Below are 13,499 nucleotides of genomic sequence, written 5' to 3' on the forward strand. Positions count from 1 at the left end.
TTGACTGAAGCAAATTAAAATGGTCTCTACACACCGATGCTTGTTTTTCACATTTCTTTGTCTTGCTCTGCTTTTTAATCAAGGTACTTTTTCCTTTTCTTTTCAATATGTCACTAATCAATATTAGTTTTTGTGTTTTTTTTTTCGGTCAAGGTTCATAAGAATGAATTGTTTTTGAACTCTTCTTTGTTATTTAAAAGGTCTTGCGACAAGAGAGATATTTTCTAGAAAAGACGAGACTTTGTTTGCGATGAAGGCTGGCGATTCAGCCGATCCATGTGGAGAGATAACAAACTGCGACCAAAAATGTGTCGACCAAAATTTCCCTAAAGGAGGATTGTGCTTAGCATCTACTGGTGATGCATCTACATTTCTCTGCCTTTGTAAAATTTAAAATTTATTTAGAACTTTCTACTTTTATAATTATAATAAAACTAAAGTTATAAGAAACTTTCAGATTGGATATAATCTTATTTAATTTCAGAATCGAGAAAAAGACCATGATGAATGCTTAAGATTATCTATTAACATTAATCTTTTTCTTAATATAGACATCGAAATATTTGACTACATCAATCAAGTAATTTGTACCTACTACATCACATTCCTCTCATTGTATAGTTGAATTACTTTGGCATGATTGCTAAAAAGTTATTATGCCGAGTGTTAAGTCGGCATCAAAAGTTTATCACTTGTATTATTTAGAAGTCTGAGAACTTCAGAATTGATTGCAAATCAACATATATATTTGATCAACAAGGATTAAACGACGAAAGAGAGAGAGATTGGAGAATATTAATTTGGAGAGATTGGAGAGAATGCAAAAATAGAGAAAGAAAAAGATTCCAGAAGTTATGAGGAAACGAAGATTAGAGAGATCATGTCTTCGCATAATTACACAAATCACAGAAGGAAACTAAAATATTGAACTTCCTATTATAAAACTCGAAGAAAAGTGATAAAACGATGGTGCGAGCTAGGGTTTAAGCATACAGCGGCTTGTGTATGTTTTATTATCTCAGTCATAAACAGCAAGCTTCTGATACTCCTCACCTTTGATGGCTAACCCCATGACATCTTCAGGATTCACGATCCCACCTTCTTCAAGAAACAGAGTCAGTAGATTCTTGGAAAACCCGCTAACCATAGCCACTCCTTTCTGCTTAGCAGCCACGGGTGTAGCCGACGAGTCCCTCAGGTTCCAAAATATTATTTCCGGAACCTTCTCAAAACCCTTCTCTTTATACTTCCTCTGAACGACCTCATAATCCGTCTCCCACTTCTTCTTGGACCATTGCTTCGATTTTTTCAACCGTTCCTCATATCTACTTTCGTAGTCACTCTCGTCACTCTCATAAGCAGTCTGGTAGTCGCTCCCGGGGTCACTTTCGGAGTCACTCACCTCCCATTCCCAATGGTAGTTTCCTGTCGCATCATCGAACTCCATGTCGCTGAACACAAAGATCCGCTTGATCATCTCATCATCGGTTAGGTTATTCTCGACTGCAACATCTAGAATACGATCAAACACCTTCTGTAAATCCGTGTTCCCTCCCCATTCCATTCGTCTGATAAAGCCAGTCTTTTCTCTCAGACTCGAACCTGTTACTAGATGCAGCTCCGGGTTCTGACTAAAAGTGATAACTTTCCCTTTCCACGGCTCTTCGTTAAGTTCCGAAACCAACAACCCTAGCGCCACACAAACCTCCATAGGTGTACCCGACATGCTTCCAGAGACATCACAAACCGCCAAGGAACTCTTCATCTTCCCTTTCTTGGCAACATCATCAACCATTCTCTCCCACTGAAGCTCTGCTACTTCCGCGCCGACTTCACCATCCTCCAGTTGGCTGATGATCTGATGAGGAAGCAACGCGCCAGCCGCCCGGATTTCACATCCCCCAAAAACTCTGTAAACCTCTCCAAATCATGTTCCGCAAAGTGCGTTCTGTAATTCTGCATAGCCACAGAAGCAACTCTGTTGTACTTCAACAAGTTCCATTCTCTTGCACTCATGGACAACTCAGGCAACTCAAGAGGTTTATGCAACGGCACAAGAACTTCTTTCCTCAGCCTATCTCTAACCCTATACGCATAATGTGCTTCTTCGATTCCTTGATCATACTCATCTCTAGAAAACATCCTTCTAGCAATAGCCTCACATATCGGAGTAGCCTTGTCGTAAGAAGAATCAACCGAAGGACACCACTTGGAAGCTAACCCAATCTTATTCGGCTGATTCGAATTCAAATACTCCAATTCCGATTTCAACAAATCCGCAGTTCGATCAAAGAGTAATCTGTAACTAGCATCAGAGTTATACCTCTGTAGCGCCTTTTTAGCCTTTTCGGCCTCTCTCTGTTTCCGTAAAGCCCTAGCTTTGATCTTATCCACAGGACCACCAATCTCCTCAGCGGTTTCCAGAATCCGATCTTCAAGTTCGCCGGAGACATCAGACCTTTGCTCAATCGTCCCTTTGAATCTCCTCTGAACCCTCTTCCTCCAAACCCGCTTTCTCCCTCTCTCCATCTGTTGATCACCTTCCAAGATCCGGTAGAGAATCTCAGGAAAATCTTTGAAATAACCAAAATCAACAAGAGAAGGGAGATTCAAAGCTAGGGTTTTTGGGTGATTCTTGTAAAGCCAAAGCGCAGCAGTGTAAAACCCTTCTTTATCTGATTTCCCGGTTCCTCTGACACCTCTGAGATTGCAGACGAGCTTCAAAGTAGTCAAAGGATCGTGTGACCACGAACTCTCAAGCCTTTGGATCAGATCACCGGGACATGTGTCGGGGACGATGTGGAAGAAGAAATCGAGACATGGGCTCCCGGAAGAGAGAAACGTCGGGGAAAAGTTTTCGGTTAGACCCATCGGTGGTTCTTCGAGGTTTAAAGCGGCGGTTTGGGATATCAAAGTTTGGGAATCGGAAACAGAGGTTTCCATTGAATTGACGGTGACTGGGTTGACGGTTTGTAAATCGCCGGCGACGGAAGGTGGGCCAAGAAGAATTGTAGTAGATGAAGCCATTGTAAGAGAGAATTTGTTATTGTGGGCTGCGATGATGGTCTCAAGAGTATATCATCTTAGGGTTTTCTACTCTGACGCTTATTATATAAGGAGATTAGCTTGGGGAGCACGTTAGAGACATATGTATATCTCTTTATACAAGTTATTTATCAATATATTATGAATTTGGACAAATGTAAAAAGAACTTTTGTTTCCTTAACAAACTAGGAAAACTACTAAAAAGTTTCATATACTAATGTACAAATAAAAAATTACTTTCCATTTACCTAAAATTAATTATTAACTATTATTTTCTTTAAATTAAAATTAAAACTAACAAAAAAAAATATAATAAAGTATACACATGCCGACTTGCGTAAGTATTGGTCAATTAGATTTCATGAATCTATACTAATAAAAAGTAGAAGCTATAAGCTCCTTAAGGCGTTCACATAGTATTTTAAATAACCAATAAAAATAAAAAGTATAAGCTATAAGCTCCTTATAGAGTCTATATAAGATTTTAAACAACCAATAGAAATTTGACATACCACTCATTAACATTTTTTACAATTTGCAGAATTTTCTATATTAAGAATTATTTTAAACAACCTATCATGATTTGACATGTCATTCATTAACATTTTTTAAATTTCCAGAATTTTTTAGAAAAAAGGAAATTTTTTTAAATTTATGAAAATAAAAGAACTATGTACAATATCGGGTAGAAAATTTTTAGACAATGGTTCAAAACCAGTATAAATAAGATTAATATGATTCCAACAACGAATGAGCAGGAAAGCTTAATTTATCAGGCGTCCAAGTTTACAAGTTTTATTCGGTTTAATCTGGTTTTTTATTTGATCAAATTGAAAGCTTTAAAAGTTTCAAAAAATATTATAATATTTAAAATGTTTTAAAGTTTAAATATTATAAATATTGAAACTTTTAAAAGTTCTTAGCTTTTAAAAAGTTTTTAAATTTTAATAGTTTAAAATATTATAAATATTGAAACTTTTCAAAAGGTTCAAATATTTTATTTTAAAACCTTTTAAAAGTTTAAAATATTATAAATATTGAAACTTCTAAAAGTCTTAGCTTTTAAAAGGTTTCAAAATATTATAAGTTTTAAATTTTAAAAATTTCTTAGCTTTTAAAAGGTTTTTAAAAAATTATAATTTATAAATTTTAAATATTATAAATATTGAAACTTTTAAAAGGTTCAAATATTAAAAATATTTAAATTAGAATGTTTTAAAATATTACAATTACTTAACCTCCATAGAAATTTTAAAATATTAATTCTATACTAATAAAAAGTTGAAGCTATAAACTCTTAAAGGTGTCCATATAGGATTTTAAAAAATTCTTAATTGAATACAATAAATGAAATCCCCCCATATATGGAAAAATATGGCATTGTTTTTTAAAAAATGCATTTGTTTGTAATCTAATAAAGTAATAAGTAAAAATTTTACCTCATGCCAAACTAAATTTAAATACATATACCCTTTATTATTCATATAAATTTTCATCAAATAATCAAAAATCATTCATATAATCACTAGGTTTTGAACCCACATTACGCGTGGGTTTATTTGATATATTTTGATTAAAATTATATATGATTGATGACGGTAATGAAATATTATCTTATAGAAAACTTTAGATTACTATTAAAGAAAAAAATAAATTTCAGATACACATTTTTTAAAATATATATAAATCAGTTGTGTTATAAAATGAAATCTAATAAAAAAATCATGAACTTAACTCACGTCCAGGCGAGGCGAATCAAACTGGTGACCTCACATATCCTAAACCATTTATTTGACCACCAGAAAAACGAAACAATTTTATAATCATGAATTTATCTCGTTTTTCATATTTAATTGATCGCTATCACCTATGTTTTTGTGTTTTTTATTCAATGTTTTCTTATTTTTCATATTCTTTCTTGTCATTTTCATTGTCAAATTTTATGGTAATTAACATCGTTACTTTTATCGTCCGGTTCTTCGTTATACTCTTCTTCTTCTTCTTCCTCGTCAATTTCTTCACATTTTTCTACTGAAAAACCTTTTTTTAAGACTACCACACAACTTGTTAACCCATCAAACTCTAAAACCAAAATAATTTAGTTTCTCATAAAATTTGTGCAATTTATGAAGACCAGCATAGTCAAAACATGCACCCAATTATTAATAATTTTATCCATATGCTTATTAGGTTTTAGATCCAGACATATTGAAACTTCTCAAACCAAAATCCATACTTGCAGAGAAAGTAATATGAACACATGTATAATTAAAACAATATTTGTGCTTTTCATCGATCCTTGTTCTTTAAACTCAAATAACATCAAATCAAGGTCTTGCGGTATCAATCCTTCTTTCTTAGATTAAAATTATATATGATTGATGACGGTAATGAAATAATATCTTATAGAAAACTTTAGATTACTATTAAGAAAAAAAATAAAATTTCAGATATATAATTTTTAAAAAATATAAAAATCAGTTGTGTTATAAAATCAAATCTGATAAAAAAAATCATGAATTTAACTCGACGTCCAGGCGAGACAAATCAGACTGATGACCTCACATATCCTAAACTATTTATTTGACTACCAGAAAAACGAAACAATTTTATAATCATGAATTTAACTCATTTTTTATATTTAATTGATCGCTACCACCTATGTTTTCGTGTTTTTTATTCAATGTTTTCTTATTCTTCATATTATTTCTTGTCATTTTCATTGTCAAATTTTGTGGTAATTGTTATCGTTACTTTTACTTTATGGTTCTTCGTTATACTTTTTTTCTTCTTCTTCCTTGTCAATTTCTTCACATTTTTCCACTAAAAAACCTTTTTTTTAGACTACCACACAACTTGTTAAACTATCAAACTCCAATAAAAAAATTATTTATTTTCTCATAAAATTTGTGAAAATTAATGAAGACCTCATAGTCAAGACATGCACCCAATTATTGATAATTTCATCCATATACTTATTTAGTTTTAGATCCACATGTTTAGAAACTTCTCAAACCAAACTTTTTTTTTAGAGTTAAATATTAATGACACTTTAATTTTTTATAGAGTTTAAATAGTTACAATATTTTAAAATTTTATGGAGGTATTTATAATTTTTTTATCGTCGAAAAGAAATTATATTGATGATGAATATTGATAATCCAAATACAACTGTCTATGGAGCCAAGTTGGAGGATTAAAACAATCAAAGTAAAAATTACAAGTTGGAGGTATTTATAATATTTTTAAACATTCTATAATAAATATTTAAACCTTTAAAATTTTAAATTTTAAATAAATCAAATAAAACTTTTAAATTTGGAAACCTGATAAATAAGCAGAAATCAAGAAAACTTGATAAATTTATAGTTTAAAACATATTAGTTTTATTTATAATGGTTCTCAACCATTGTCTAAAATTTTCTAGCCGATGTGGGACGTTGTACATATTTCTTTTTTTTCTATAGATTTTATTTATTTTTTATTTTTCTAAAAAATCTTAATAATATAGATTACTAATATATTTACAAAAATGTTATTAGTGAAATATCTAATTCTTATTGTTTTTTTTAAATCCTATATGGACACCTTTAAGAGTTTATAGCTTCAACTTTTTATTAGTATAGAATTAATATTTTAAAATTTCTATGGAAGTTAAGTAATTGTAATATTTTAAAACATTTTAGTTTAAATATTTTTAATATTTGAACCTTTTAAAAGTTTCAATATTTATAATATTTTCAATTTTTAAAATTTATAAATTATAATTTTTTAAAAACCTTTTAAAAGCTAAGAAATTTTTAATATTTAAAACTAATAATATTTTGAAAATATTTAAAAGCTAAGACTTTTAGAAGTTTCAATATTTTTAATATTTTAAACCTTTAAAAGGTTTTAAAATAAAATATTTGAACCTTTTGAAAAGTTTCAATATTTATAATATTTTAAACTATTAAAATTTAAAAATTATAATATTTAAAAACTTTTTAAAAGCTAAGTCCTTTTAAAAGTTTTAATATTTATAATATTTAAACTTTTAAATTTTTTAAATATTATAATATTTTTTGAAACTTTTAAAACTTTCAATTTGATCAAATAAAAAACCAGATTAAACCGAATAAAACTTGTAAACTTGGACGCATGATAAATCAAACTTTCCTGCTCATTCGTTGTTGGAATCATATTAATCTTATTTATACTGGTTCTGAACCACTGTCTAAAAATGTTAATGAGTGATATGTCAAATTTCTATTGGTTGTTTAAAATCTTATGTGGACGCTTTAAAGAGCTTATAGCTTCTACTTTTTATTAGTATAGATTATGTTTTGTTATATTTTTAATTAAAATACATTTGTTGCTTATTGGTTAGTTATTCAAATATAACTAGTAAAATTTACAATACCATTGTTAATAACAATTTTTTTTTACTTTAGTCTTTTTGAACTTTCATTTGTTTCTCTTTACTAAAATAATTTGTTGTTATTATTATCATTTTTTAATAGTATGAACTAAGATATATATATATATATATATTTGATATTATGCACAAATAATTTTAACTTTTAACTCTAACATTTTAAGACAATGTGACTAGAATTAAAATACAATTTTTTGTGATGAAAAATGGTACTACAATTGTATCATAAGATGAAATATGTGAGGTTCATCAAGCCAATAAAATTCAGTGAAAATATATATGTGGAGAGATAAGAGTTACTAAGCGATGTGATAATTAGCTAAAAAAATGTTACTCCCTCTATCTCTCATAGTTTGATGTTTATGAGTTTTTACACATTTTAAGAAAACAATGATTACTGATTTTAACTATATTATTTTCTCTCACTAAAAATATATTACTTAATTTTAGACCAATAACAATTCAAAAATTTAAATGTTTTCAACGATTACTTCTTGAAGTTTACAATTTTATTAATTCAAAATTGTAGAAAATCTATCTTTGAGGGACAAAGAAAATTCTCTAAAACATCAATCTATGTGAGACGGAGGGAATATTACATAGCTCAATTGCTTTTTGTTTTTACTTAAACTAAAATGTTTGTTTTGTGTTTGTGAATAATATAGATTACAATAGACTTGATTTTAATCAAAATCAGCAGAAAATTAAAGATGATGAATCGATGTTATATATTTTTTTACAATTATATGATTTCAATAAAATTTTATGATTTCAATAAAATTAAATATATTTATTCACAAATCACAACTAGTTATTAATGTTTCAGTAATTTTTTTTTAAAATAATTTGTTTACACTGATCTGAATTTTTTTTTTAACAAAAATTAATGTTGTAAACAAGAAAAAGATAAGTAAAAGAAGACAAATACAAAAAAATAGAAAAATCTAAAAACGACAGAGAGCTTCAAGTTGGAGTTAGCTTTAGCCACTTTTTTTGTTTTTGTTTGTGCTCTAAGAAGAAAGAACAGTCGCCGGCAAAAAAGTCTCAACCTTTTTCCTCTGAGCTGTTCACTGGTCACCGGCATTTATCTCTTCTCCGACTTGATTTCCTTATCGACTGAGTTTCACGGCGATGGGAGACGAGAAGCCGGCGGTTGTGATGGCCAATCGAGAAAGAGATCGAGAGCTTCTGATTCCCGTCGCTGATTCCGGCGACAAAGACGATGGTCCTTCTTCGAAGCCTTCTTCTTCTGCTTCCTCTTCCTCTTCTTCTTCTTCTTCTTCTTCGCATCAATCCAGCCACGAGGTCTAGTTTCATCACCTGATCTAGAGTCTTGTTCTTCGTTTTCTCGTTTCAAGATTCATGCTAAATTAACAGTTGAATTCGATTTATAGTAAGCTCTTAGTTCCTTTCAAGATTTAGTCTTCACAGATTTGGGCGATTCCGTTTCCCCTTAGTTCAGAAATCTTGGAACTTGAATTACCCTAGATTCAGTCTATCACCAGAACACTTCCTGGAACTTGTGTGAACTAGTCAAACACTGATCTTTATTATGCAGAAGCTTGTAAAAATTTGACCTTTCCTGATTGAGTCAAGTATGAATTTGCATTCCTAGTGTCTTTGTTAGGATCTGTCGATTCTTGAGTCTTGTGATGTTTATGGTCATTCATGTTTTCAAGCATGTATAATCAACATAGAGCATTGTGGTCTGATGCTTTGGCTATTTTCTGCAGACTTTAAGCTTGTTCATTAGGGGTTGGGCGTCCAAGAAGTTCATGACAGGCTGGTAAGCAAGAGTTGAATTTTTTTGGCATGATCTGTGGTTGTCACATGATCAGAATTTGTTCCGATAGTTTTTGAAATCTCAATTGCTCTTTGCAGTGTTATCCTACTTCCTATTGCAATTACTTTCTATATAACATGGTGGTTTATTCACTTTGTGGATGGATTCTTCTCTCCAATATATGCACAACTTGGAATCAACGTATTTGGTAAGCATTTGAATGGTCCCTCTTTATCGAATCAACTACTTGATATGATCTGCTGCTCACATGAGTTTGATTTTGGTTTTGTAGGTTTCGGTTTTTTGACTTCCATTGCATTCATCTTCTTGGTCGGTGTGTTCATGTCTTCGTGGTTGGGAGCATCGGTTCTGAACTTAGGAGAGTGGTTTATCAAGCGGATGCCATTTGTTCGTCACATCTACAACGCCTCTAAGCAAATCAGCACTGCAATATCTCCTGGTCTCGCTTTGAAAAATCTTATTCTACAATTCGACATTATATAAGTTAATTAAAATTTTCTAATCTCAACTTGCTCATATCTATTTTTTTCTCTGTTCAGATCAAAATACACAAGCTTTCAAGGAAGTTGCAATCATTAGGCATCCCCGAATAGGCGAATATGCATTTGGCTTCATTACATCGACTGTTGTTCTCCAGGTGAGTGAAAATGCTTGGTTCAAGGATTTAGTTATTGTTCTACAGAGATTGTTATGAATTGACTAAATGACTAGATCCTTTCTATACCAAAATGTAATAATGCTCTGTCATTGTAGAACTACCCAACCGAGGAGGAACTTTGCTGTGTATATGTTCCCACAAACCACCTTTACATCGGAGATATACTACTTGTCAACAGTAATGATGTTATCAGGCCGAATCTCTCTGTCCGGGAAGGAATAGGTGAGAATCTAAAGTCCGCCATTGTGTGACTTATTGTCTGTCCTAGATGTGTTGTTTTGTGGAAAGCTACTGACTTATTTACATTCATTCTTCATCTGCAGAGATTGTTGTATCGGGTGGAATGTCAATGCCACAGATTCTATCGACTCTTGATAAACCTTCGGCCTCAATCGACAGAACTACAAGTCTATAGTTTCATGCAGAAGATTTTCTCTTTTTGTTGTGGGTGACGATGAGTGTGTTTGTCTCTGGAGTCTCTTCAGTATTATTGTAATATTTCATTTGTGTTTACTAAAGTGTATAATGTAAGGTAGGTCTCTCTTCTTAGATATGAATCACGCTCCTGAAAATATTATTTTTTCTCGAAAAAGCATTGCGAATTTTCTGTTGTGACAAGATTTGATCGACTTGAAGCCTTAAAATCCAAAATTTGGTTTTATTTTATATATGCTTCAAATCTCAAGCAGAAGTAACATCAGATCTTCTGTATTCCTAAATCGTATCTCAGACTAAAGCATGTATGTTCCACAGTAAACAATCACTGTGATTGCCGGTGGTAAATAGCAATGTACACAAATAGTGACAACAATTTGTAATGAAACAGGCTCTTATGAATCAAAGAAAAGAATTTGGAAGAAAGAAAAGAAGAAGAATGCATAACACAATAAAATTGTATGAATAGTTATATAATAATAATACTCTCTAAGCACCTGCTAATGCTGAAGCTGCGACTTCTCCTCTGTTTTAGAATATGTAAGAGGAAGAAAAAGGAGTGTTGGTGGCATTACCTCGTAAATCAGGCATGAGGAGGTGGAGGCAGCTGCATTTCTGTAAAGTCATTTTTTCCTAAAGGAGTAAATATTGATTCAGAGGTCTTTCTTCTCAGACAAAGCTGGAGTTTTATGAAGTTGAGTTTGTGCGGATGTAGTTGTTGGTATTGGTGTTGGTGTTGGTGTTGTTGTTGTTGTTGTTGTTGTTGTTAATCTTGTTGTTGGTGTTGGTGTTGTTGTTGTTGTTCGCTGGGAAGGTTGCTTTATGGTTTGAGAAACTCCATTCGCAACTGGTCTTTGTTGAACCACTGGCTGGATTTTGACGGCAGTGTGCGCAGGTGTATCTAGATCCATTCTTGACGAAGAAAAATTTGACTCTGCAACAAACAAACAAAAAAGTAGGTTTTAAAACGTGAATCTTATGTTTGGCCATATACCCCATATTCTTGATGATCAAAGAAATGTCTTTACCTTTTAATTCTCCGCAAGAAATAATCTGGTTAAGGCAGTCACGGAACTTGGTTAACACTACTTTCTCCTGTTCTGCATAAAACTGGTCTTGCCCGCCGTTTGGTAGCTGTGAGGTAGGCTCCACCGAACCATTAGGTGAAGTTGCAACCATTAACATAGTGTCCCGTTCGTCACACATCAATGCCAAAGTGTCCGGAGATAGTGACCTCCCTTTGGAGCCATCTGAACTGGAATCCTCTGGACCAGATTTCTCAGCTTGATTTCCACTCGCAGCTTTCTCAACCTCGTCACCTTTATTATTGCCTTGTCCTTGATCTTGCACAGAAGAGGACACCGACGTTTCTTTCTGATCAGCTAACCGTTTTTCTGTTAGTGCCTTTGCAGCTTCCCCAGCTACAGCAACCAGAACAGAACAGAGTGCTTTCACATTCTTCGGTTGAATTATGTCTGCCAAAAGAGACCTTCAAAAGAAAACATATTTATAAATCAGTTTCTGCAATCCCAGAGAAAATATTTAGCTTTGTCAATACATCAGACTTTCACCTATATACAACTTTAGATGGGCCTCCAGCACGAGAATCAGTTTTCGAAGATGGGGTTCTTCCAGTATTTGCCTGATACCAATAATTATACTATAAGATCTATCATTTCACTAACCAAGGAGGACAGATAAGGAAAGCATATAGAATATTAACCAGACGAAGCAAATAAACTTGAGGTTGTAACTGACTAAACTTACAAACCAGACGAAGCAAATAAACTTGAGGTTGTAAGTGACTTACCTGGCCAAGCCTATGAGTTGGTGAATCTTTGGTTCCTTGGTTGAGGAAAAACTCCTGACCTTTCTTTCTCTTAGGACCTGGAGCAGATGCAAAGCCATAGGAACCGATAGCTCCAGTTATGGCAGCATTTACGTGTTGGAGATAAGCCACGTTGTGGGAATGTTCACCGTGAAAGAGCGATTGTCTATCTTCACTTCCTTCAAAGTTTTTGCAATCCAAACATTTACAGTTCTCAGAGCAAAGAATATTTGCTTGAAAGCACTCACAATACTTCTTAAGACATCCTGATTTCTTGCAGTGACAGCCTTTGTAGTGTTTCCCTAACATCACAGGTTCACCAACCTCCTCCTGCAAATCGAGTTAAAAATTTAAAAGTTATCCAACAACCTTAAAGGGCATTAACACAATTAAGTAAACCACATACCCTGCTATCTCGTCCGCCGTGTGGACTGCTAGCAATCTTAGGCTTGAATGCATTTGGATTCCGGTCCAGAACTGATTGAACAGCTTCCCGTCTCGCGGTGTCAAATTCAACGTTGTTGAAACAATTCACACAGTTGCAACCATCACAGTAAGTACCGGATGCAAAGCATTCACAGTACCTGATCAAAAGACAATGCATAGTAGTGTTCAATTCGTATGAAATCTATATATCACTAAGTTACAAAACATAAAATAGGAAAAGAGTTGCTCATCAAGGGTTAGATTGAGAGAGACTTACAGCTTCAAGCAGCGTGAGTGTTTACAGTTACACTGTTTCTTCTTCTGAGGGGTTCCATCTCTAGTTTCCCCCACACCCACAGCCCTTGGTTTCGATTTCGGTGATTCGGGCTTCCTTTCCCTATGCATTATGAAAAATTCAAAAATCCAAATCACAAATCTCTATAAAGATCTACGCTTTGCTTCAATCCCCAAATCTGACTTCTCAAAAAAGTTCAAATTTTTGAATTTAAGAGAAAACTCACGGATGCCTAATGGGGACGTGAAGAAGCCCCTGAGGTTGTGGCGGCGGTGGAATCGGAGTCGCCACCGTCGTCGTCGAAACAGGTCGTGCCTGACTGGTAGTAATAGGCGGCGTAGCCGTCACAGCCGGTGAAGGGATTGATGATGAAGCAGAAGCAGCAGATGTGACAGGAGCTTGATTAGAGTGAAGTGGATGCACCACATGAGTGAAATCGAGCTGCCTCGCCGACTTCATCGACTCTTGTGTAATCACCTCATCCTTTTTTGGCGGGAGTTTGTCTCCTTCTCCTTCACCTTCTCCCATCTCCCAACACAAAACCCAGAAAAATTTCCCCCAACGAAATTAAAAAAAAAAAAAAAAAAAAA

At 33.1% G+C, this 13,499-nt stretch overlaps 2 protein-coding genes and 1 pseudogene across 2 annotated transcripts; 1 reads left to right on the forward strand and 2 right to left on the reverse strand.

Annotated features, from left to right (window-relative positions):
* Nucleotides 820-3,066, reverse strand: LOC104766825 (annotated as a pseudogene).
* On the forward strand, nucleotides 8,421-10,545 carry LOC104766826 (protein CONTINUOUS VASCULAR RING 1). The gene is made up of 7 exons (XM_010490790.2): nucleotides 8,421-8,768; nucleotides 9,197-9,249; nucleotides 9,345-9,454; nucleotides 9,539-9,706; nucleotides 9,807-9,904; nucleotides 10,021-10,147; nucleotides 10,249-10,545. The coding sequence occupies exons 1-7, from the start codon at nucleotides 8,595-8,597 to the stop codon at nucleotides 10,338-10,340; spliced, it is 822 nt and encodes a 273-aa protein (XP_010489092.1). The 5' UTR covers nucleotides 8,421-8,594; the 3' UTR covers nucleotides 10,341-10,545.
* LOC104766827 (protein tesmin/TSO1-like CXC 6) lies at nucleotides 10,671-13,481 on the reverse strand. Its single transcript, XM_010490791.1, has 7 exons — nucleotides 13,136-13,481; nucleotides 12,892-13,011; nucleotides 12,595-12,772; nucleotides 12,171-12,518; nucleotides 11,932-12,002; nucleotides 11,389-11,849; nucleotides 10,671-11,294 (listed from the first exon to the last, which is right to left on the reverse strand). Exons 1-7 carry the CDS (start codon nucleotides 13,435-13,437, stop codon nucleotides 11,014-11,016), a joined length of 1,761 nt encoding a protein of 586 aa, XP_010489093.1. The 5' UTR covers nucleotides 13,438-13,481; the 3' UTR covers nucleotides 10,671-11,013.

This window comes from Camelina sativa, chromosome 19 (genome assembly GCF_000633955.1).
Source record: "Camelina sativa cultivar DH55 chromosome 19, Cs, whole genome shotgun sequence".
NCBI lineage: Eukaryota > Viridiplantae > Streptophyta > Magnoliopsida > Brassicales > Brassicaceae > Camelina > Camelina sativa.

Bases quoted from the DNA above. Each gene is read 5' to 3' on its own strand.
- LOC104766826 (XM_010490790.2), top strand. From the start codon at position 8,595: ATGGGAGACGAGAAGCCGGCGGTTGTGATGGCCAATCGAGAAAGAGAT. The intron at 9,250-9,344 runs GTAAGCAAGAGT...TGCTCTTTGCAG, and splicing joins AAGAAGTTCATGACAGGCTG to TGTTATCCTACTTCCTATTG. The intron at 9,707-9,806 runs GTCTCGCTTTGA...TTCTCTGTTCAG, and splicing joins CAGCACTGCAATATCTCCTG to ATCAAAATACACAAGCTTTC.
- LOC104766827 (XM_010490791.1), bottom strand. From the start codon at position 13,437: ATGGGAGAAGGTGAAGGAGAAGGAGACAAACTCCCGCCAAAAAAGGAT. The intron at 12,773-12,891 runs GTAAGTCTCTCT...TCTTTTGATCAG, and splicing joins CACTCACGCTGCTTGAAGCT to GTACTGTGAATGCTTTGCAT. The intron at 12,003-12,170 runs GTAAGTCACTTA...TATTGGTATCAG, and splicing joins CAACTCATAGGCTTGGCCAG to GCAAATACTGGAAGAACCCC.